Below are 19,765 nucleotides of genomic sequence, written 5' to 3'. Positions count from 1 at the left end.
GTCAAGGATATCTTCTTTGTCGGTTGAAAAGGTCCATACTTCGCATCTCAGCACACAATCTCTCTTTGCCAGTTCATTAGTTGTAAAAAGCGAGGAAAAGTGATCCACCCAGTCACTGGCAGAAACAGCATTTGTCATTAATGCCCCCTGAGGCGCATTTAACAAATTAATCATTTGCCTGATTTTTCTAGTATTTTTGGACGTAATGTTTTTCAGCATATTTTCTGCATCTTGCTGCAGCAACCAGTTTTTACGAGATCTCACCCAATGCAATGGTTTTGTTTTAATGTTTTGATGGAAGACAGCACATCCTTTGGCACCGTCCTTTTAAGGGCCTTCAATCTGGAATTCAGGATCTTTTTTCTCCTTGCCATTTCCTCATCGTAGGTGTGCCGACAAGAGAAAGTTCTTTTAGGATCTGATTTCTTGAATTCAACAAAATCCATCAACAATTTAGGGTAATCTGAGGCTTGTTCTATTGGCACCACAATTGACTGATGGAATTGTGCCATGAACCTGTTGGTTAGCTGTTCTATTTTCTGGGTACATGATCAATCTGTTTCCCCCAGGTGCCACTCCCAACGTCGTAGAATACATTTCTGTCAGCCTCGAGGTCAGGGCTGAGCAGGTAAGCTTCAATATGTTGTGATCACTCAACTTTGTATCCAGCACTTCCAAGGACTTAACTTGGGTGTGCATGTTGCGTGACACAAAGATGTAATCTGAGATTTTTTCTTCCTGACCATTTACCATGTAATTTTTGTAGCGGTGTCACCCTTGTTATATCCATTCAATATATTGATGTTTCTTAAGAGCAAGTCCTCTCGCCACCCCAATCCTCTATTTTCAGCAGGAGTAGCGGATTGATCTGTGTTCTTTATTAAAGAGTTGTTTTGATCAAAACAATGAATGTTCAGATCACTGCATAGTATTATAAAGGGGTCGGGCCATAATTCCATGGACCTATCCAAAGGTCCATAATTGTGGCCGGGAACTGAAGTGCCTCTGGAGCTGACATGTTCCAGTAACGGTTAAACACTATCAGTATCTTAGATCTTAAAAAGTCTACCCCACTCACTTCGGAAGCTGGATATAGGGGCAGGGGTTTTCCATTGTCAATACCTTCAGGTTTGCTACATGTTTTAGTGATATTAGTAGAGCTGACATTGGTCTACCTTTCAAACCTTTCACTGCAGGATTGAGATAAATGGTGTATCCTGCCAATATAGGCACTTTCCTCAGTCACGTTTCTTGCAAACTGATCATGTCATAAGAATCGTAAATTAAGTCACCCTTTCCAAATAAATGCATGAAGCCTCTTGAATTCCAGCTTCCAACAGTAAACACTTTGGGTTCTGCTTTCTTGCACAGTTATGATCTGTTGCTTTTAGTGGCCAACGTCTCTGCGAGCCAATTCCAGTTGTCTTGTTCTGTGATAGCGATCTTTTCCTCTTTACTGGACAATCTGGAATGATTTCCTGGCTGCCATCCATTTTGATGGTAAAAGTGGGTTCTCTTTTTTCAAGCCTCCACTTCTGTTGGATATCCCCTTTTTGGTGATCTCTTTCCTTCTACCGACCGGGTCCACAGTTGTTACTTCATGTCGTGTTTTGGAACCATCTTTCCCTGCTACTACTTTTGAAGCAATCTCCCTCAGGTCGAAACGCATCGGTAACAAATGCAGTGCTTCCTTCAGTAATTGCTCTGAGACAAAGTTAGATGTTAGATAAATAATCAGCATGTCAAGTCTCTCTTCTTCTGGGAAGTCAATTAATTTTAGGTCATTAGTTATCAATCTAAGTTTTGGAATGTGATGTATTAATCGTAAAACATTTGCTCGATTCAATGTTAGACCATCTTCGATATGGAAAATCCTCTTCAAAAGTAGACAGGACCCTTTGGCCGGGGCTTCTCTAGGCCTCACATTTTGGACTTGCTTTGGACTTCCCTGTTCGTTATGCTTGGTATGATTTTCATCTCTAGATTGTTCACATCCATGCAAGAGTGCCTGTCTACTTTGTTCAAGAGTTCTGAAGGGAGAATGCTGGTGCTTCTTACGTGCCGAGTCGTGAGCCATGTAGCAGACTTCAGTACAGGATGTCGCCAAAGTCTTGTTGAAAGTACTTCTGTTACTATTTATATATGCAATCGGCCTAGCAAAAGTTTCATGTCTTGCAACCCACACTCTGATTTATAGCACGTAATGCTTCTAGTCAGTGACTTTACTGCGTTCACCTGGGAGGATGGGACCACTGTTTTTGAAGTTTCTCTACATCACTGGTTTCTTCCTGATAAACCTCATTGTCCGCCCAACCTGAAGTCACAATTATACTTTGACTGGCGTAGCTCAAGGGCGTCCGGCCACCCTTCTGCACGAACACCTTTCTTTTGTTTTCCAGAATTCAAAAAGGGGATGACATGATAGGTATTTATAACGCGCTAAATACCTTGAGGTTTCTAAGCGCTGACTCGCGGATCGAACCTGTGTTGCTCCGTGTCGTCTTGCTTCCAAGGTGAGCATGTTGCCACTGAGCTATCCTCCCGAGACATGCTACACTTGCGGTCAGTCTCGGTCTGAGTTCTTTAGGTTTAGGCATCTAGACCATGATATAACATACTTAGCTACCTATTCAGGTTCTTCACCATTTGCTGAAGTTGGCATCTGTATGTCTCTCAATCGCTGGTTTATGGTTACCTGAATCCAGCTCTTCATCATTTGCTTAATTGAAGTACGAACAGCCTCGGGAGTCCTGCTGTGGGTGTTCTCTGTCAATAGAAAAGGGCGATTATTAGCCTCAGTATCTTTTTTTTTTTACTTTGGTTTTATTCGCATTTTCTTAATATAACAAACGGGTTCATTATGAGTACAGATTAAACACCGTCAACAATCCCTTGAACCCAACCCCTTCCCCCCCTCCTCCCCCCACCCCAACCCCGTCCCGCCCCCCCCACTGAATTGTTCAATCGAAAACTGTAACCGCGAGAGCTTTCATATGACCACTTCTTCTCGTTGCCTGAGAGCTGGACTGTTCGTTCACATCCGTGTGGCTGTATTTCCTTTGCTGTCCCCGGGACCGTGGGTCTCACAGTTCACCTTGGATTCCACTCATTCCATTTCCTGTCCCTCCCACTACTGAGTGACCACGTGGTGTCAATGGGGGCGTCCCAACCCCATGCCTGATGGACACCGTACCAATTCGCTTGGAAAGTGCCAGACTCATTATTGACCATCGCCGTCAGTTTGTCCATGAGGAACATGTTCTTCAATTTTTTCAACCAGTCCGCCTTAGAGGGGTTTGCGGGCTCTTCCATCTCTGCGCCAGGGCCACCCTACCCGCCCGCAACATTGTTTCCCACACTCTTGGGTACCTGTGTATTTCCGCTTCCTCCGGGGAGAGGCCCAACAGCATCGTTAACGGTTTGTGTGGGAGTAGTTCTTCGGTGACCTCTGCAATCCACCCCCTTACGTTCTCCCAAAACATCTGAACCCTTGGGCAGTACCACCACATGTGGCCCCTCGTTCCCACCTGGCTGCATCCCCTTGGGCATCTGGGTAACACCCCTGGGATCATCTATGACAGTTTCACTGTGTCCCTATGCCACCCCTGGAGGATCTTGAAATTGTGTTCCATGACTGACGTGAATAGGTTCCCATGGAATGCTATTTTAAATATCCTGGACCATGCATCTTCTGAAAGGACTTCCCCGGCCAGGTCATTCCAAAACCCACGAAATCCCCTCCTCCCCTCTAAGTTCTCGGTATTCAATATTTTGTACATCTTGGACACTGCCCCCTTCCTTGTTGTCGCCGTGTCCAATAATTTCTCAAAGGGGGTCAGCTGTCTCCGCAGGAACATTTGCCCCGCCCATTCCATCCCCATGTCCGACCAGGACTGAGCATTCTTGAACCCCCTACTACCGAGACCGAGTGGGCGACCCCAGAGTGAGGACATCGGGGAGGGCCATGAGGTAAGGTGTGAGGTCTGGGGCCCCTCTTTCCAGATTGACCAGAGTACTTCCAAGGTTGGATGGGCCTTCAGTCTGCTCGGGATGAACCTGCGCAGCATCCACAAAAGGTCACATACTTTCAGAGGGTGGGCATCCATGTCTTCTAGGTAGGACCAGTAGGTACCCATCCCCTCTTTCATATGTTCCAGTAGTACACGCAACTGGGCGGCCCAGTAATAGAGAAGGAAGTCCGGTAGCCCGAAACCCCCCTCCTCCCTGGGTAAAGTCAGAGTAGCTCTCCCTATCCTCGGGGTCTTTTCCTGCCATACGAACTCTCGTACTGCCCTCTGTAGATGTCGGAAGGTTTGGTTAGGAACCCCAGCCGGGAGAGCCGTGAAGAGGTACAGCAGTCTCGGCAGGATATTCATTTTTACCGCCGTCATACGACCACACCAGGACAGGATCATCCCACCCCATCTCCTAAGGTCTGATGCAATGCCTGCCATTGCGGGACCATAGTTAATTGGGGCCAGCTTGGAAAGGTCTCTAGAGAGGAGAACACCCAAGTATCGAATGGAGTCTTTCCCCACTACAATCCCCTTATACCTATCCAAGGGGTCCAGTCTCGGGTCCCGAACCCTCGTAGGGAGTAGCACTGATTTTGACATGTTTATTTTTAACCCAGAGAACTGCCCAAAGGCTGTCATCAAGGATAGGAGAGGGGGAAGCGAGGAGCCGGGGTCCACCAAGTATGCCAGGATGTCATCAGTGAACAGGGAGAGCTTAAACTCCACTTCAACTCTTTTAATCCCCTTAATATCAGGGTGGGCTCTCACTGCTATGGCTAGGGGTTCCATCGTTAGGACATATATCAGAGGGGAAAGTGGGCATCCCTGCCTTGTCCCCCGCGAGAGGGGGAATGGTTCCAACAACTCTCCGTTCACCTGTACCCTTGCCGTTGGAGCTCTGTATAATGCTGACACCCAGTTATTTATGTGTACCCCAAAGCCCATTTTTTGGAGGAGGAGTTCCATATATCTCCACTCGACCCTGTCAAAAGCTTTGTCAGATTCTAGAGAAAGCAGGCTTACCTCGAGATCTGACTCTTAGGCATAGTGGATCAGGTCTATCGTCTTTCTGATATTGTCCGAGCCTTGCCTGCCCCCTATAAATCCCACTTGATCATCATGAACCAGCCTTGGCATTATCCCTTCCATTCGTCTCCCCACCACCTTGGTCAGGATCTTAAAGTCTATATTAAGAAGAGATATTGTGCGGTAGGAGGAGCATTCCGTCGGATCTTTACCCTCTTTGGGCAGACCCACTGTGATGGCCCTCATCATGGTATCTGGTAGGATTCCCCCCTCTAACACCGCATTGAACACCTTCTCCAGGTGTGGAGAAAGAGTGGACTGAAACCTCTTATAAAAGTATACTGAGAATCCATCCTCTACAGGAGACGTCCCCACCTTCATCCTACTAATCGCCTGTTCCACCTCTTCTTCTGTCACTAGTCCCTCCAAACCTTCTGCCATTTCCCCTGTCAAGGCTGGAACCTGGATGGAATTCAGGAACCCCTCAATCTGGGCATCGTCCCCGTCATATTGTGATGAGTATAATTGTTTATAATATCGGCGGAAGGCCGATCCTATGTTTGGGGTATCATAACCCATAGACCCCCGTTCATTCCTCACCACCTTTACCATCCTACTTCTCTGGACTTCCCTCAGCTTCCAGGCTAGAATCCTATCTGCTCTACCTCCCTTCTCATAATATTTTTGTTTCACCAGTTGCAGACTCTTCTCAGTCTTGTGCAATAGGAGGTCTTTCAACTGGAGTTTGTAGTCTTCCAAGGAGGCCATCTGCTCTCTCTCTAGGGGCTCCTCTGGGGGACCTCCCGGCTGGAATTGGGCTATCTTTACCCTCAAAGACCTCTCCTGGGCTTCCCTCTCCCTTTTTTTTGGGCTCCCATCTTAATGAGGACTCCCCGCATGGTCGCCTTCAAGGCGTCCCACAGTGTGTGTGTGCCCACCTCGCCAGTGTCATTTAGTTCAAAGTATTCTGTTATGGCGTCTAACACCTCCTGCGCCAAGATTTTATCTTTCAACAGGGAGTTGTTGCATTTCCAGCGCCCTCTACGGTCACCCCGCCAACTCCCCGCTATGTTGACACAGACCAGGTCATGGTCGGACCAGGGAACTGGGTCGACCCTATGGCCAGAAACATATGGACGTAGGGGCTCGTCGACTAGGATGTAGTCTATCCGGAAGTATGATGCATGAATTGCAGAGTAGTATGTAAATGAGGGGGCTCCGGTCCTGGGGTTTGGGATTGTGTCTACCAGGCCCAGTTCCGCATTGCCCTTCTGGAAGGTTCGAGCCATGGCTTCGTCCGCGACCCTGGTGCATTGGGGCCCCATGCATTTCCTATCAGTGTCCGGGTCCAAGACCATATTGAAATCCCCTCCCACTACCATCATACCATGAACAAAGAGTTTATGTCCCTCATTTCGTCCCAAAATTGCGCCTGGCCCCCGTTCGGGCTATACACAACCACAAGGGTAAGAGGGGAGCCCCGCAATGAGTCCTTCACCAACAGATATCGGCCCTCCGGGTCTTTCAACATGGCCTCCTTTTCAAAACCGACATCCCTTGCCATCAGTATGGCCACCCCCCTTTGTTTGGTCTTGTGCGATGCGCTAAATACCTCTCCGATCCCCCCCCCACATTTTTGGTTCCTTCCCCTGGGCCCAGTGTGTCTCTTGTAGAAAGAGCAGGTCAGGTTTGGCCCTTCTAAATTCCCTGCAAACCAAGGACCTCTTGGTTGGGCTATTCAAACCCCGCACCTTAAGGGAGCCCACTCCCAGGGCAGACAGGTTTTCGGCCATTATCTAGGTCTACTTGTCTCTCTGTCAGCCTCCACACAGCACTGCTCTCTCCCAGATCCGATTGAATAATGCTCTGCCCCCTGTTACCCCCCCTCGATCCCCCCAGGTGGGCCTCAAACGTTTCCCCAACTGCCCCCTGAGCCCCATTTCAAATATAACAACCCCAACTTTTCCCGTACCCCTCCCTCCCCCCTTGTCCAGCCAAATAGTTCCACCATTACTGGTAATTGGCCGGACCACCAGCCTGCCGCCTTCTGCTAGGCTGTTGTCGGAGTTCGTTCCTCCTTGAGCCCCCCTTCAAGTCGCACCCCCAGAGGTCCCCATATACTTGCTGTTCAAGGGGACCCTGTGTGTTGTTGGACCCCACGATCTTTGGATCCTACTCGCTTTTGGGCCGGACTGGCTCACTCATCTTCAGTCCGGGTCTTTGCGCTCTATGTCCTTCGTTGGAGACGGCGAGTTTAATTTTCTGTATTTCCTTGAGTTTGTCTTCTTTCTCCTGTCTCCCTGTGGCCTGTGGCCGCCAGCACCTTCTGCGGCCATCCCCGTGGGTTCCCTCCGGGGGGTCGGTTCCTTCACGTATTCTCGGATGGCTTCCCTTATGTCGTCTTCCGTGACCAGGGTCGTCCGCTGGCCCATATACTTAAAGGTGAGGGAGAAGGGGTAGCCCCATCTGTAGCGCACTCCCTTCTCCTTTAGCAGCTGCGTTAGGGGGCAGCACATTCTGCGTTTGGCCAGTGTGTATGAAGTGAGGTCTTGGAAGATGGACACCTGATCGTTATTGTATGTGATCTCCCGCGCCTTTCTGGCCTCTTCTAACATCTTTGCCATTGCCATTTCCGTGAAGTAATGGAACCGGACCAAGCTGGACCGGGGGCCCCCCGCTCTGCCCCCTGCTCTGTGCACCCTATTGAACGTTGGTTCGGTTATCATCTCATCCGTGAAAAGAAGGGTAATGATTTCTCTCACCACCCTGGCCAGGTCTGTCCCCGTTTCTCCGTCCGTCTCCGGAACCCCAAAGAATCTGAGGTTGTTCCTCCGTTCCCTATTTTCCAAATCATCCATTTTCCTGGCCCTTTCCTCATCCCTCTTCTCCAAGGTGGATACTCTCAAGTTCATTTGCATCTCTTGGGTCACAGAGGACGATTGGTTAGTTTCTAGCTGTAGCAGTCTGTCCTCAACCTTGTCCACCCTTTGGTCCATTTTTTCCATTTTTTGGGCAATGTCCGAACGCATGTCTCTGATTTCAAGCAGGACTGAGGCAAAACCCTTTTCCATTGCTGTGGTGGAAAGTGATGGGGTCTCCGACTGGGCCATCCCACTCTCTCGTTCCACGTCGCGGTTCTCGCACCTTGCCTCCCGGAATCGGTATTCCTGTAGAGTTTTATGCCAGCTCATCTGGCCACCCCTGCGTTCTCCGTGGACTCTGTCACTGGGGTGAGCGCCCATTCCTTTCCAAACTTCTTTGCCTCAGAAGGAATGTCCCTCGGCGGGCACTCACCCCACCAGTCCCGGGTGGGGGCCACACACCCTGGCTGCTCCCCCCGAGTTCCTCCGGGCCCTCCCTGCACTCCCAGGGAGAGGGGACGCGGTCGCGGTCGCTGGGTTCCTCGTGGGCAGAGCCACGGGGTGGCCGCTCAGGGGGTTCCTGTAGTAGGGCCTCCTGGCCTTTTTTCAGTTGCCAATGTCCCCCCATTCACCCGGCAGGCGGGCACACGCCCCGGGCATGGGCTTGGGGGCCACCACCTACGCGGGGTCTGGACGCCGGGCCTCCGCCCTTTCACTTCATGTCCCGCGTCGATTGCGGCATTCTCTCCTTGCTGAGTGCCCCAGGGAGGGGGTAGACCGCGGCCCCAGTGGCCGGGGGGCCGCGCCACAGAACCCCCCGGGCTGGGCTAGAGCCCCGCAGGCCCCAAGTGTCCACCGGTGTCATGGAGAATGACAAACAGGCTCCCCCCCCTCAGAGTGCGGGCCGCCCGAGAGGGCCAGCGAGCCCAGGCCTTTGATGTTTCTGCCCAGGGGGGCCCGTCGATGGAGGCAGCGGGTTGGGGCTTCGGCACCCACCACGCTCTGGTCTGAGTCCGGGTTCCGAGGCCGAGTGGGGGATGGGGGCCTCCGGAGCAAGTCTCTTCCGGGGGGAGGGGCTCCTGCCTCGCTCTGGCAATGCTCCTTCCCGTCACGGGTCTCCGTAGCCGGGTTCTCCACTGCTCCTCCGGCGTCGGTTCGGGAGGGGCTGGGAAGGAGGAATAGCTTCTCCAGTGGGCACATGCGGCCTCAGTGTTCCGCAACGCTCCACGTGTCCTGGGGCAGCTCTACTCACACGCGGCTCCCCTCTCGAGGGGACGGTCATGTATTCCGTCCCCCAGGGGACTACAGACGCCGCTCTTTCGACCCGAGGGGGCCCTGGGGGTTCACCGCCTCCGCCGTCTACACTTTTCCTGGTGGGGAGGTCCGGGGGGGCTCAATCCCTCGCAACAGCCCAGCTTTGGCGGGAGCGCTGCACTTAGGCTGCCATAGCCTGTGCGCCCCCTGGTGGCTCAGCTTCAGTATCTTTAATGTCTGACATTGTATAGATGGATATGTCCCTTAGATCATCTGCTACATCAATGCTTGAGGTTAAATGGTTTGGTTGTGACTCATCATGATGCATACTTTTTGTGTGAGTTTGAGGTCTTTCCTGGCCTTCTTTGATTGTGTTCCCTTTTCCAAAATTAAAGGTCTAGCATTGCTTTGTAGTGTCAAATTTCCTACGAACAATCTACTCTCATTCGATCTGGACTTATGTGGAGTTTTAAAATTCTTCGTTTTTTTCTGAGCGGCCACCAGATTTTTCCTTCAGGGTTTCTGCTTTTTTAGTGACTATGAAATACTCTTTTACTGATTTAGTTAGCTCCTTAGGTGCAATGCCAGTTTCATCCGATGTACCCTTTGCAAGGACACCATTTATTACCATTTCTTGTTCCTGGTCCAACAAGCTGTTTACTCCCAAGTCCTCCACAATCTCTCCATCATCGCTATCACTCTTATTGCCCTCCTCAGCGTTGTCCATTTCCATCTGATTTACGTTGTCTTTCGTATTTGTGGTCACTATTAAACATTCTTTCTCACTAGCAGCACAAATTGGGTGGTTTGTCTTCTTCCTACCCAGTGGTTTTGCTTCTTCTTTATCTCAGTGAGTGAATGTACTCGATTCCCTTAGGCAGCTTTGATCTCAGCAGGCTATATAGGCTTGATGACTTTGCCATGTTTTTCTCTATTTGGAAATCCGAAGTTGCTAATGATCTTTGGAGTCTTCTTTTGTTTTTTTCGTCAATGATAGGGTCCAAGATGCTATGCAATATGTTTGTGACCTGCGCTGTCGTCTTATCCAATTGTCCTGTGTGGCTGTTCTAAAAACTTCGACAAACAGTATTTGTGAGTGTACCATCGCAATAACAGTTGTTTGATCTCTCAGTTGGTCGTTAAGATTTTCATATAATTGCATGAATGGCGCCATGGTGATCGTTATGGCCGCTATCATGTTGGCGTCAATACTTGGTTTTTGGTAGCAGGTATCCTTTGCTTGCTTAAAGTCCTGGGCAGGTTGCCAATTTATAGACTTTAATTTTATTAGGTCACCCAAGTCATCTTCACAGGAGGAGTCCAAGTCTGAGTGCCCAGACTTTGAAGTTAGCTTGCTCTTTTGTTGTTTTCCTTTTGTGATCTTCTCTGAGATTGGTTAGCGGGGAGCATAGACTTCTCCAATGTGCTGTTTAGATCTGTTTTTTAGCAGATAGGCTGCCTCCTGTCTTGGATCTAGTCTTTTTCTAGCTTCAGTAGTGCAATCTCAGTTTTCCAGAGATTCCCTCATCTCAGCTCTATCCCCTGTAACAGATGGAAAAGGTAATACCCTCGATCCCACCGTATTCAGTACCTCGCCCATGCTCCCACTTGAGACATGAAAGTCAACACTTAGGTCTTGTCCTACTTTTTGTTCAGAGCCCCTTTCATCATTAAGCCGTATGTCGGCATCCAGAAGAGTTTTGTCCTGGGCAGATGCTCCTGACTGTTTTTTGTGCTTTCCGAGAGCACACAGTCCGGGACCTCTCCCTTGTCCTCCTTTTGTTGGTTTCGCTGGGCTGTCGAGTCTAAGGTTGTATCAAGGGCAGATTTCCAGTAATGAAAACGTTGATTTGCAAACATATTACTCGAAGTCAGTCCATTCGGATGTCAAATTGACTTTGATAATGAATGATGAATCTGGTTTGTTTTTTCAATGTTTTTGAGCCCAGAGTTGTTCATCCTCATCATTCTGAAAATGGGTTTCCTTGCGGGGGTATGTGACCTCCTCTTGTACTACTTACTACACACTCCAAGTGGAGTTGTTCCACCAACCGTCCTATTAGTCCCTCCGGCTGTGCTTTCATTCCTGGACTTTTGAAGCTTGGAACACCCATTGAATTGTCAGTAATGGGTTTATTCACGTCCTCTCTTTGTTTTGCAAGAATGCCAAAGTGGGCGAGGGAGGGAGATTCTGAGTCAAACCATGTAGGTTCAGCCGTTTGTCATCTAATGGAGTGCAAGCTTTTAGAGTTGTGTCAGAGTTGTGTTTTGGCACTGACTTCAGAACGGCAATGGAGCTAGAGGTAGGGTTCACAGCTGTGCTGACTTTGTGTGCTGCTGTGAACGGAGTCTCCATATCAATGTCAGTGTCATTTCCTTTATTCTTATAGTTATCTTTGATGTTGCTGAAGATGTTAATGTTGGTATGGGCAATTTGGCAAGGAGTCGAGCCTCCGATCTCACCCTCATCTACCACCACCTCCTCCGACCCCGTCTCTTTCAGGTTATCAATATACTGCATTGAACTTGCAGTGATTTCAACTTCTATGTTGAACGGGCATACATCTGTGCGTGATTTCTCATGCTGTCTCCCCGTCTAGTGATTTTAGCTGCTTCTGGGTAAATGTCACTGATACAGGCAGTAGCGCTTGGGAGCTCCTTCCCCGCACTCACCTTACTATTTCAGTGCCGCTGCTCTCCCACTGGTGCCTCCAGCGTCAGCAGCACTTCAGACAGGGGTACTTCTTCTGTTGACGGAAACATGTTCTGGGCACCATGTCCTTCAGGTTGGCTGCCACGACTCGTGGCTCCTCCACTCATCACACTCGCCACAACTGCTAGAGACTGCAAAATCTCGGCGAAAACTTTGCGAATACTCCGCGTTGCAGCAAGGCCCTGTGGTTGTGCCTTTTAAATAATTTAAAGTAAAGTAAAGGTTTTTAGGTTTAAAGCTCTTCCTTCCCTTCAATGGAAATAGCAGACAGACCAACGGGGAGACTGCCAGAGACTGCAAAAATGCAGCGAACGCTCTGCATTGCGGCAATGTTTTTAGGTTGAAAGCTCCTCCTTCCCTTCAATGGAAACAGCAGACAGACCAACAGGGAAACTGCAAAAACTTGGCAGAAACTCCACCAGATGGGATCTCTTTGCAGCAGTCTCGAGGGAGGACGTGTAGTATGACTTTCAGCAACTTCTGGGGTCACTCTGCGGTTTTGGTGCCTTTTCTGCAGCACCAACAAAGGACACGGATTGCCCAGTCAATCTTCTTTGATTCCTGCAGTCCCGCACTTTGTTGAGGGGTTCTGCGGGAGTTAGATCAGATCTCTGGAGTGTTCTTATGAGTTCAGCAAAGATTTGGACGGATTCAGCTTTTCCTTAGCGATGCACTCAAAATGGGCAGCAATTATTTTGGTATTGGGGTTCCGCAGATCAGGAAACACCTCGGACCTCGGGAGATGGCTTGTTTCAAAGTTCATCTTGGGATTGGTTGTTCGCAAAAGCCAAAGGAAAGGAATCGTCCTCGTCGGAGCTCCTCTGTCGCACAGAAAACGGGGCCAGGACAGCAGTGGCTGTTTCACAGTGTTGCAAAGGGTCTGTAGGCATCTTCTTCAGTTACTTCAGCTGCCAGTGGTCGACTTGCTTTTCACTCCGGAAGCCTCACCGTTTATATAGTTCCAGCACACACTCCTCTGCAATCTCTCTCAGCATTTTACAGAAAGGGGCGTTTGGCTGTCCAATCAGGACAGCCAGACCCCCTGTGGGAGCTGGACCGATTCAGGCACTCTGACAGACAAAGGGCAGGGGGTGGAAAACTCCTCCCCCCACTTCCTGCCTGCCCAGACACCCTGGAGCCTATGCAGGGATACCCCAGGGTTCCCATCAAAGGTAAATACACAATAGTTGGTAGAACACGTCCACTGCCACCAGCCATAACTTGGTGACTAAAAAAGTCACAGGAGCAGAGAGAAGGGGGATACTAGGTATCCCTTTGGCACTCCACTGAAGGTGGTGTGTGCCAATCTCTCAGACTATAGAGTTTTGGGAGGGATACTAACTATCTATCTATCCTTAAGAACTAAAGTTACTTGAGGATATAGAAAAAGAATGTTGAAGGAGGACCCCAAGGGTCCCCAGCAGCACTGCCAATTGGAGCTGTGTGCTGCAGTTGTAAAAAAAAAACAGTTGCCTTTAAGAGCTATGGAGCAGAGAGACTCCATAGTATAGGTAGAGTACAGAGAATAGAGTTCCAAAAGACTGAGCCCACAAGAATGAATGAGAGGAAAAGGGCTCCACTCATTCAGTATTGAAAGAAAAAGGTCCAGAAGTCCAGCAAAAAAGTGCTGGGGGTCTCACTAGGAGAGGGGATGAAGCATACAAATGATAAATCTCCCTAACAGAGGTAGGTCCATTAGCAGCCTGCTCCTGATATGTGGACTTTTCCATTATATTTATGTTTTCAGGTAATACTATGATCTCAAGGCGACGGGACTTCGTATACACTCTGGGATAGAGAAACTGCTTCTGGGTACAAAGGTAAAACTATACAAATTAACCACCCTGTTTAAAATGGTATATGGTTACTGAACTATCCTGCCTGGGAGGTAAATAATGCGATAACGCTGAAATCAGGTGACACTCTGTAGTTACATAAAAGGAACCTTTAGTTGAAGCAGCAGTTAGAGGAATGTAGAAGCAGGAGACCTGCATACAGCAAACCTACCGGATCATGCATATCTTTAAATCTACACCAGCTGACTCTCTCAGAATGATCTCACCACGCACTGCTGATGTCATACCACCAACATTCTACATTCACTCAGCAGGCAGATACAGATGGGATACTACAGTTGCTTTTAACTAATATTTGTGCAAAAAAGACATCAGTGATAGTGGATCTTTTTATACTATAAATGTGCATGTCGTGGGAAGGCCCTTTGATACACACCCTCGATGTAAGGGGTTGCTCTGCTTGCTTGTTGTTGTAACTCGGCTAGATGAGTTTTCAAAATACTGTCTGTTCAACCTTTATATGTTGGGAGAAATACAAAGCCATCATCACCGCCTAGTGCTCTGAATGCAGAATATATGATCAGTTCGGTTAAGTGAAAACCTTGAGCATATTTATGAAACAAATGTTTTACAAATCATTTTTTCTTCCTCCATTAGTTCATAATCTCTGGAAGTCTGTCCATCTCAGCAGAGAAGAAAGTAACTGACTGTCTGGTGAGTATTGCTTGATAAAACTGGCAGAATTGTCTCTCATTTAGCCACTCTGATGTGTAGCAGTTTTATTGAGAACAACGGATTTCCCCTTATTATTACTGATCATGTGGCAGAAGGTGGGTACATACAATAAAACAAACCTGAAACGTGTAGTGATGACAAGTTATTTTCCTCGTAGTTTATTTTTTTGTAAAGATGAATTTGTGTCTGTGTACTATGTTCCATATGAGATGAAGGGGGAGATGTGAAGATAAGCTGCAAATAATTTCTTCTTATCAAGGTTCAGAGCGTGGTAGGAATCCTGCATGACCACTATAGCAAATGAGATATTACTACTATTATTATTACCAATTGTAATTCTATACTATTTATTACTATTTTTAGTACTAGTATGTACCCAAGTCCTGGGACTGTGGAAATGAGTGGTGACCTGCTTTTTTAATCTCAGATTTCCATTACGTACTTCAGCTAAATGCTATCAATGCATCATGTATGTAGTGTATCCTTCACTGTAGCCTATTTTGTTTTCCTCTCAATATCCGTACAACTGTCCCACAATAGACTATCCTTATAAATGTATCAGTTATGTTGCACCTCCCACTATATTCCCTTGTAGACTGCCCCATTGCTTCTCAGGTAGGCCGCATTATATAAAACCCAGCACACAGACACATGCATACACATTCTGGTGACATTTGTTCAACACACATCTTGCTGTGTAGAAGTGGTGACGTGTGGAAAGTAAGGGAACAGTGTGAACTGCCAAGATGGCTAAGGGGCAGAAAGCAACCTCAAACCATATTCTTTCATCATTATGATGTCACAGTGCTGGTTCATCTACATATAATTAAAAGCCATAAGTATTATTTCTTAATGTCATGATTGTTTAATTCAGGCCAGTGGTAGTGAAGCAATGACAGTTATTTTTTTACTGTATCCAAGGCTACGCAAGAGAAAATGGTATTACTGTGGAGATAAGGGGAACATAGGAAGATAATCAAAAAGGAAACATAGACTTCCTTAAGAGGTTCTTCAAAATAGTAGTTAAGGTAATAGATTCAATTATCTTCCATCCAAAGGATAAAAAGATGTGTTAACTAGACATGCGCGCTTTAGGAAGGCAAATAATGTGTGGGAAGTGCAACATAGCGAGGATGTTTCGACGTGTTATATGTTTAGGGGCAGATGTATCACTTTCTTTTTATAGGTAGACATGTTTGTTTATGGAGAGAATTACAAAAGGATATAATAGTACAACTGTTTGGATGAATGTTGGTTGGCAGTCTCTGTATATGTGATTGGGTTCATGTGAGGGTGTGTTTTGTATATGTGGGTACGCTTGTGTGGATAAGAAAAGATGGATGGATATAGCTGTGTAGATAGACTGTGTGGATTGAGGAAAGTAATTTGATTTATCGATGAGTGGGTAGATGAATGTATGGGTACTACTTACTGGACGCTGTATAGGTGACAATGGATGCAAGGGATACTACTAGTGCTGGGTACTTCTCCTCCTGGGATCTCTGAAAAACCTGTCCTGATGTCCAAGTGCACAGGTTGCGCCACCTACCTTGCCATCATTAGGGAGGTGCATCTTTTGATGAGAGGAACAGATGGGCTTACTGTATCCGTCTTTTGCTCTGATGACAGGTCTGTCTGGTCTATGCTCCACTTTCTCTGTCTCTGTCCAGCTACATATTTGTCATGATGCCTACCCCCGGGCATCAGGACCAAGCCCGTCAGCTCCGGGAGCGGGCATCCAGATGCTTATTAAAACCACAACAGCCCCGGCTGGGGGCTGTTTGGGTTCAGTCCTGGCGCCTTAGGCACCAGGCTCATAGACTTTACTTACCTGATGCAGACCATGCTGCTAGTGAGTCCAAGCCAACGTGAGGCCTGGGTGGGACTATTTTGCTACAGGGACTATTTTTTACTCGGGCGTGGTTCTAGGGAACTTCTTACCTGGAACTACTTTGGAGGCTATTTAAACCACGCCCGATCAGCAACACACGCTTCGCGTTATTCTGCATCCAGCAGCGTAACGCTCACCGTGCCTGCAAGTCAGCTTCCAGACCTCTGCCACACCCGTCCTGAATCCGGAGCTCCTAGAGAAGAAGGAAAGTAAAGGCAAGGTTAGAAAACAAACTTTATTCCAGTTTCTCACCTGATTCCGGAACCATCACATCTCAGCACCTGGAAAGGACATTCTTTCTACACGCGTCGCATCGCCAGCTGCAGCGCCGCGCCATACTCACCAGTCCTCACAGCACCTTTCGATCCGGCGCTGCCTCTATCTTTTCTTCGACCGGCTCCAACATCTGGGGACAAAAGAAACAACCAGGTGAGCCGAGAGATCCAACCAATACAATCTCTCTTCCCACCATAGACTTACTTGATTTACCACCAGAGGCATTATTCTTTATCTCTTCACAATCTTCAAACGCCGCATCTGAAAACGGAGAGAAAACAACACGTTAAACAGATGCCTCATTTACCGGAAAGCATCGGGTAATACAGACTCTTACCTGAACGCCATTTACCACCACGAGACTTTTCTCAAACTCCACTGCAAGATAGGAAAGGAATGGGACACAAGTGAACATCGGACATATTGAACTTTATGTACTCTATACTTACTGATCTTCGCCAGGAATCTCAGAGTCAACTCTCGTCCAGAACTCCCCAACGCCTTTTAACCAGTGAAGCAACTGGTGTCTACGCGCCCCTGCAATCCACGCAGGATGGAGAGCTCATCTTTCAAGAATATAAGGTGAGAGTACTGGAAGGGGATTTCGGAGGTGGTTAGTGGGGAGAGCATGGAGGTGCCATCTCTAGAATCCACGGGTGGCTAAATTCCTCTCTCCACTTGCAGGAGAATCATTCTACGGGTCAAGCTGACGAGATTAGGATGGCCAGTCCAGTCTGTCATCTCTGCACTACGCATCACGTTGGTGGAGGCCGCAGCAGTCCGGGTCCGACCGACGCCCCTGTGGGAGCCAGGTGAGCGTAACAATATTGCTGTTCTGGAAAACACCACTCACTGCTCACCCAATCATTCAAACAGCACCCTTCAAGAAAATCTGGGATCTGCATTGACAATCACTATTGACCAATAACAAATAAGCCGAGGAAGGATCCAATCAGTAAACAGCATATTTCACAAGAAGCAGAAATAGCAACCAATCACTGTTGGTGCATATATTTTAAAAAATGCTGAGTAGCTGTGTCGTTTTGTGATGAACAGAAAAAGGAGACGAAGGTAGCCACACAGCAGGAGCAGTTTTACAGCATAACCACTCTCAGCTATTTAGTTTTACAATACCCTAAACTAAATACACAGGTGTTAGTGTGTGGAGTAGCTTATGTTGCAGTGATTATATTGGCCCCACCTGCCTCTTCCCTAGCTCCACCAGTGCATCTATGTGCCCTTTAAAACAAGGTTTCCCTGCTGAGGAGCTCATGTTGCACTGAGCCGTAACATGAATGGAAGGCGTAGTAAAAGCCTTGAGTAAGGCTTTAACGCCTTGCATTCACGCCACGGCTCATTTTCATTCATTTGGTGACAAAGAGGAGTGGTGGAATGCAACTGTTCATTTCCGCCGCCTCCCTTCCTCTCTGCCATACAAATGCTCTAGCATCTGCTTGGATTATCATGCCTGTGCAAATGCTGGCGATCCATATGGGGTCCGCCCGCTTTATACACCAGCTTAAAGCAGGCAACACCATAGGAATCCATTGTACACGCTGCCTGCCATGCTCACATGGCAGAACTCGTGTACAATGAAACCCTACCCAACTTTCTCGCATGTCAGGCAGGGTTAAATTGTAACCGTGAGTGTCGCTTGCCATGGAAGTATGGCAAGTGGCACTTGAAATGAAAGTTAAACGCTGCCCATGCCAGGAAGCATTTACTCACTTTGCACAGGGGAATGCAAAAGGGCAACCCAAAAGGCGGTGTACACATGTGTATGCTGCCTTTTGCCCTTCACTTTTGCACGATGCCGTGCAAATGACGAAGATTTGGCAACAGGGAGCTGTTTACGTTGCAGTGCAAGCGTAACGGCTGCCCGTTGTCAAAAGACACTTTAAAAATAAAATTAGCTTATATTTGTACCTTTTTAGTAATCAAGACATCTAGGTGTACTCCTAGATGCTGACATTTGCTCGTCTAACAAGTTGACACAGTAGTAAAGTAATACCTTTTCCTACAGCTCCTTCCCATGCACTTACGCGTTCTCAATGTCACTGGGCCTGGTAAGATCGTTGTTTTTCTCCTCCCTTGTTTCCCCTCCCTTGTTTGGTCGCTCTCTGAAACACTTGTGTATGAGCACGATATAAATAAAATATCAATATCAATTAAGACATTTCTGGCATTCCTCTTACCAGGTAGCCACACCCATGATAAACGTGTGAGTAGGCAGAACCTAATGCACTCTACTCATGCCTCGTGAGTACCAAACAACAGATACAAGGTGCAGAACACAGTAGGGGGCCACGCCTTTGACCTATAAATGCCAGCCTGTTTTGACCCAACTGAGAAACCAAAACTAGCATTAAGTGGAAACAGGAATCAACCTCAACACCCTGTGTCTTAATGACGAATACATAAATGACACCACCCACGCTCTGTTTCACTCACAACATTCTCTCCAGCTCAAAAACATTTGCTCAACTACCAATGCTAGCAGTGCTGATAAGATATATGCGCTTAGAACATTGTATTTTGCTCTGCACATGCGCCCTAGTCAGGTACAGTTAAATTTGCTTGTTTTTTTTTAGAACACATTGTTGGCTAAAGCACATTAAGAATGTTCCATAATCCACCTCAGAGACTAATTTACCACGGATAGTAATAATATGATCATTCAGATAATCACTCGGCAGAAGCCCAACGCATAGAAGTCAATCTCATTGAACATGGGTCTCGCTGCATTGCTGCTGTCCTGACACCCTTCAATAATTTGTGCCATTCCAATCAAAGTAACGTTTGCGCCCACTTTCTCCTCCTCAGGGACAGTGGTTGCTGGTTTTGTGAGCCATTTGGTTCCTCTCTGGGTTGGCCTTGAACTAAAGACGAAAGGGAAACAAATCAAAGAGTAGCTTGTTCATTTATTTGGCTTTGTTACCGGCCCGGCAAAGCCCTCTTCCACTTCAATTGAACTGTTTTCTTGTAATTTGCCCCTGCCCTTCACTCAACTAATCCTGACATCTCCTGTCCCTCCATTGCTGTTTTCATCCAGCTATCGCCTCATTTATTTGGATGTTGTTACTTGTCCACCAATAATCATCCGCTCTAGGTAACAATGTGAACCACCCATCCCTATCACCCTCAGCTGCCTTCTCTGGGGCCTTTGCAATTGCCATATGGCCTGTCTCTTGTCCCCT

At 47.7% G+C, this 19,765-nt stretch overlaps 1 protein-coding gene across 2 annotated transcripts in view; it reads left to right on the top strand.

The window, feature by feature from the left end:
* LOC138497705 (membrane-spanning 4-domains subfamily A member 4A-like) overlaps positions 1-19,765 on the top strand; it is a 558,077-nt gene that overhangs the window by 415,202 nt on the left and 123,110 nt on the right. For both annotated transcript variants that reach the window (XM_069621329.1, XM_069621328.1), the window contains exon 5: positions 14,324-14,380. In XM_069621329.1, coding sequence (XP_069477430.1) covers positions 14,324-14,380 — 57 coding nt within the window. The remainder of the gene's footprint in view (positions 1-14,323; positions 14,381-19,765) is intronic.

This window comes from Ambystoma mexicanum, chromosome 5q, assembly GCF_040938575.1.
Source record: "Ambystoma mexicanum isolate Mex_15411 chromosome 5q, UKY_AmexF1_1, whole genome shotgun sequence".
NCBI classification, from domain to species: domain Eukaryota; kingdom Metazoa; phylum Chordata; class Amphibia; order Caudata; family Ambystomatidae; genus Ambystoma; species Ambystoma mexicanum.
The sequence above is the reverse complement of the archived record's forward strand: the minus strand, read 5'-3'. Positions and strand labels throughout refer to the sequence as shown.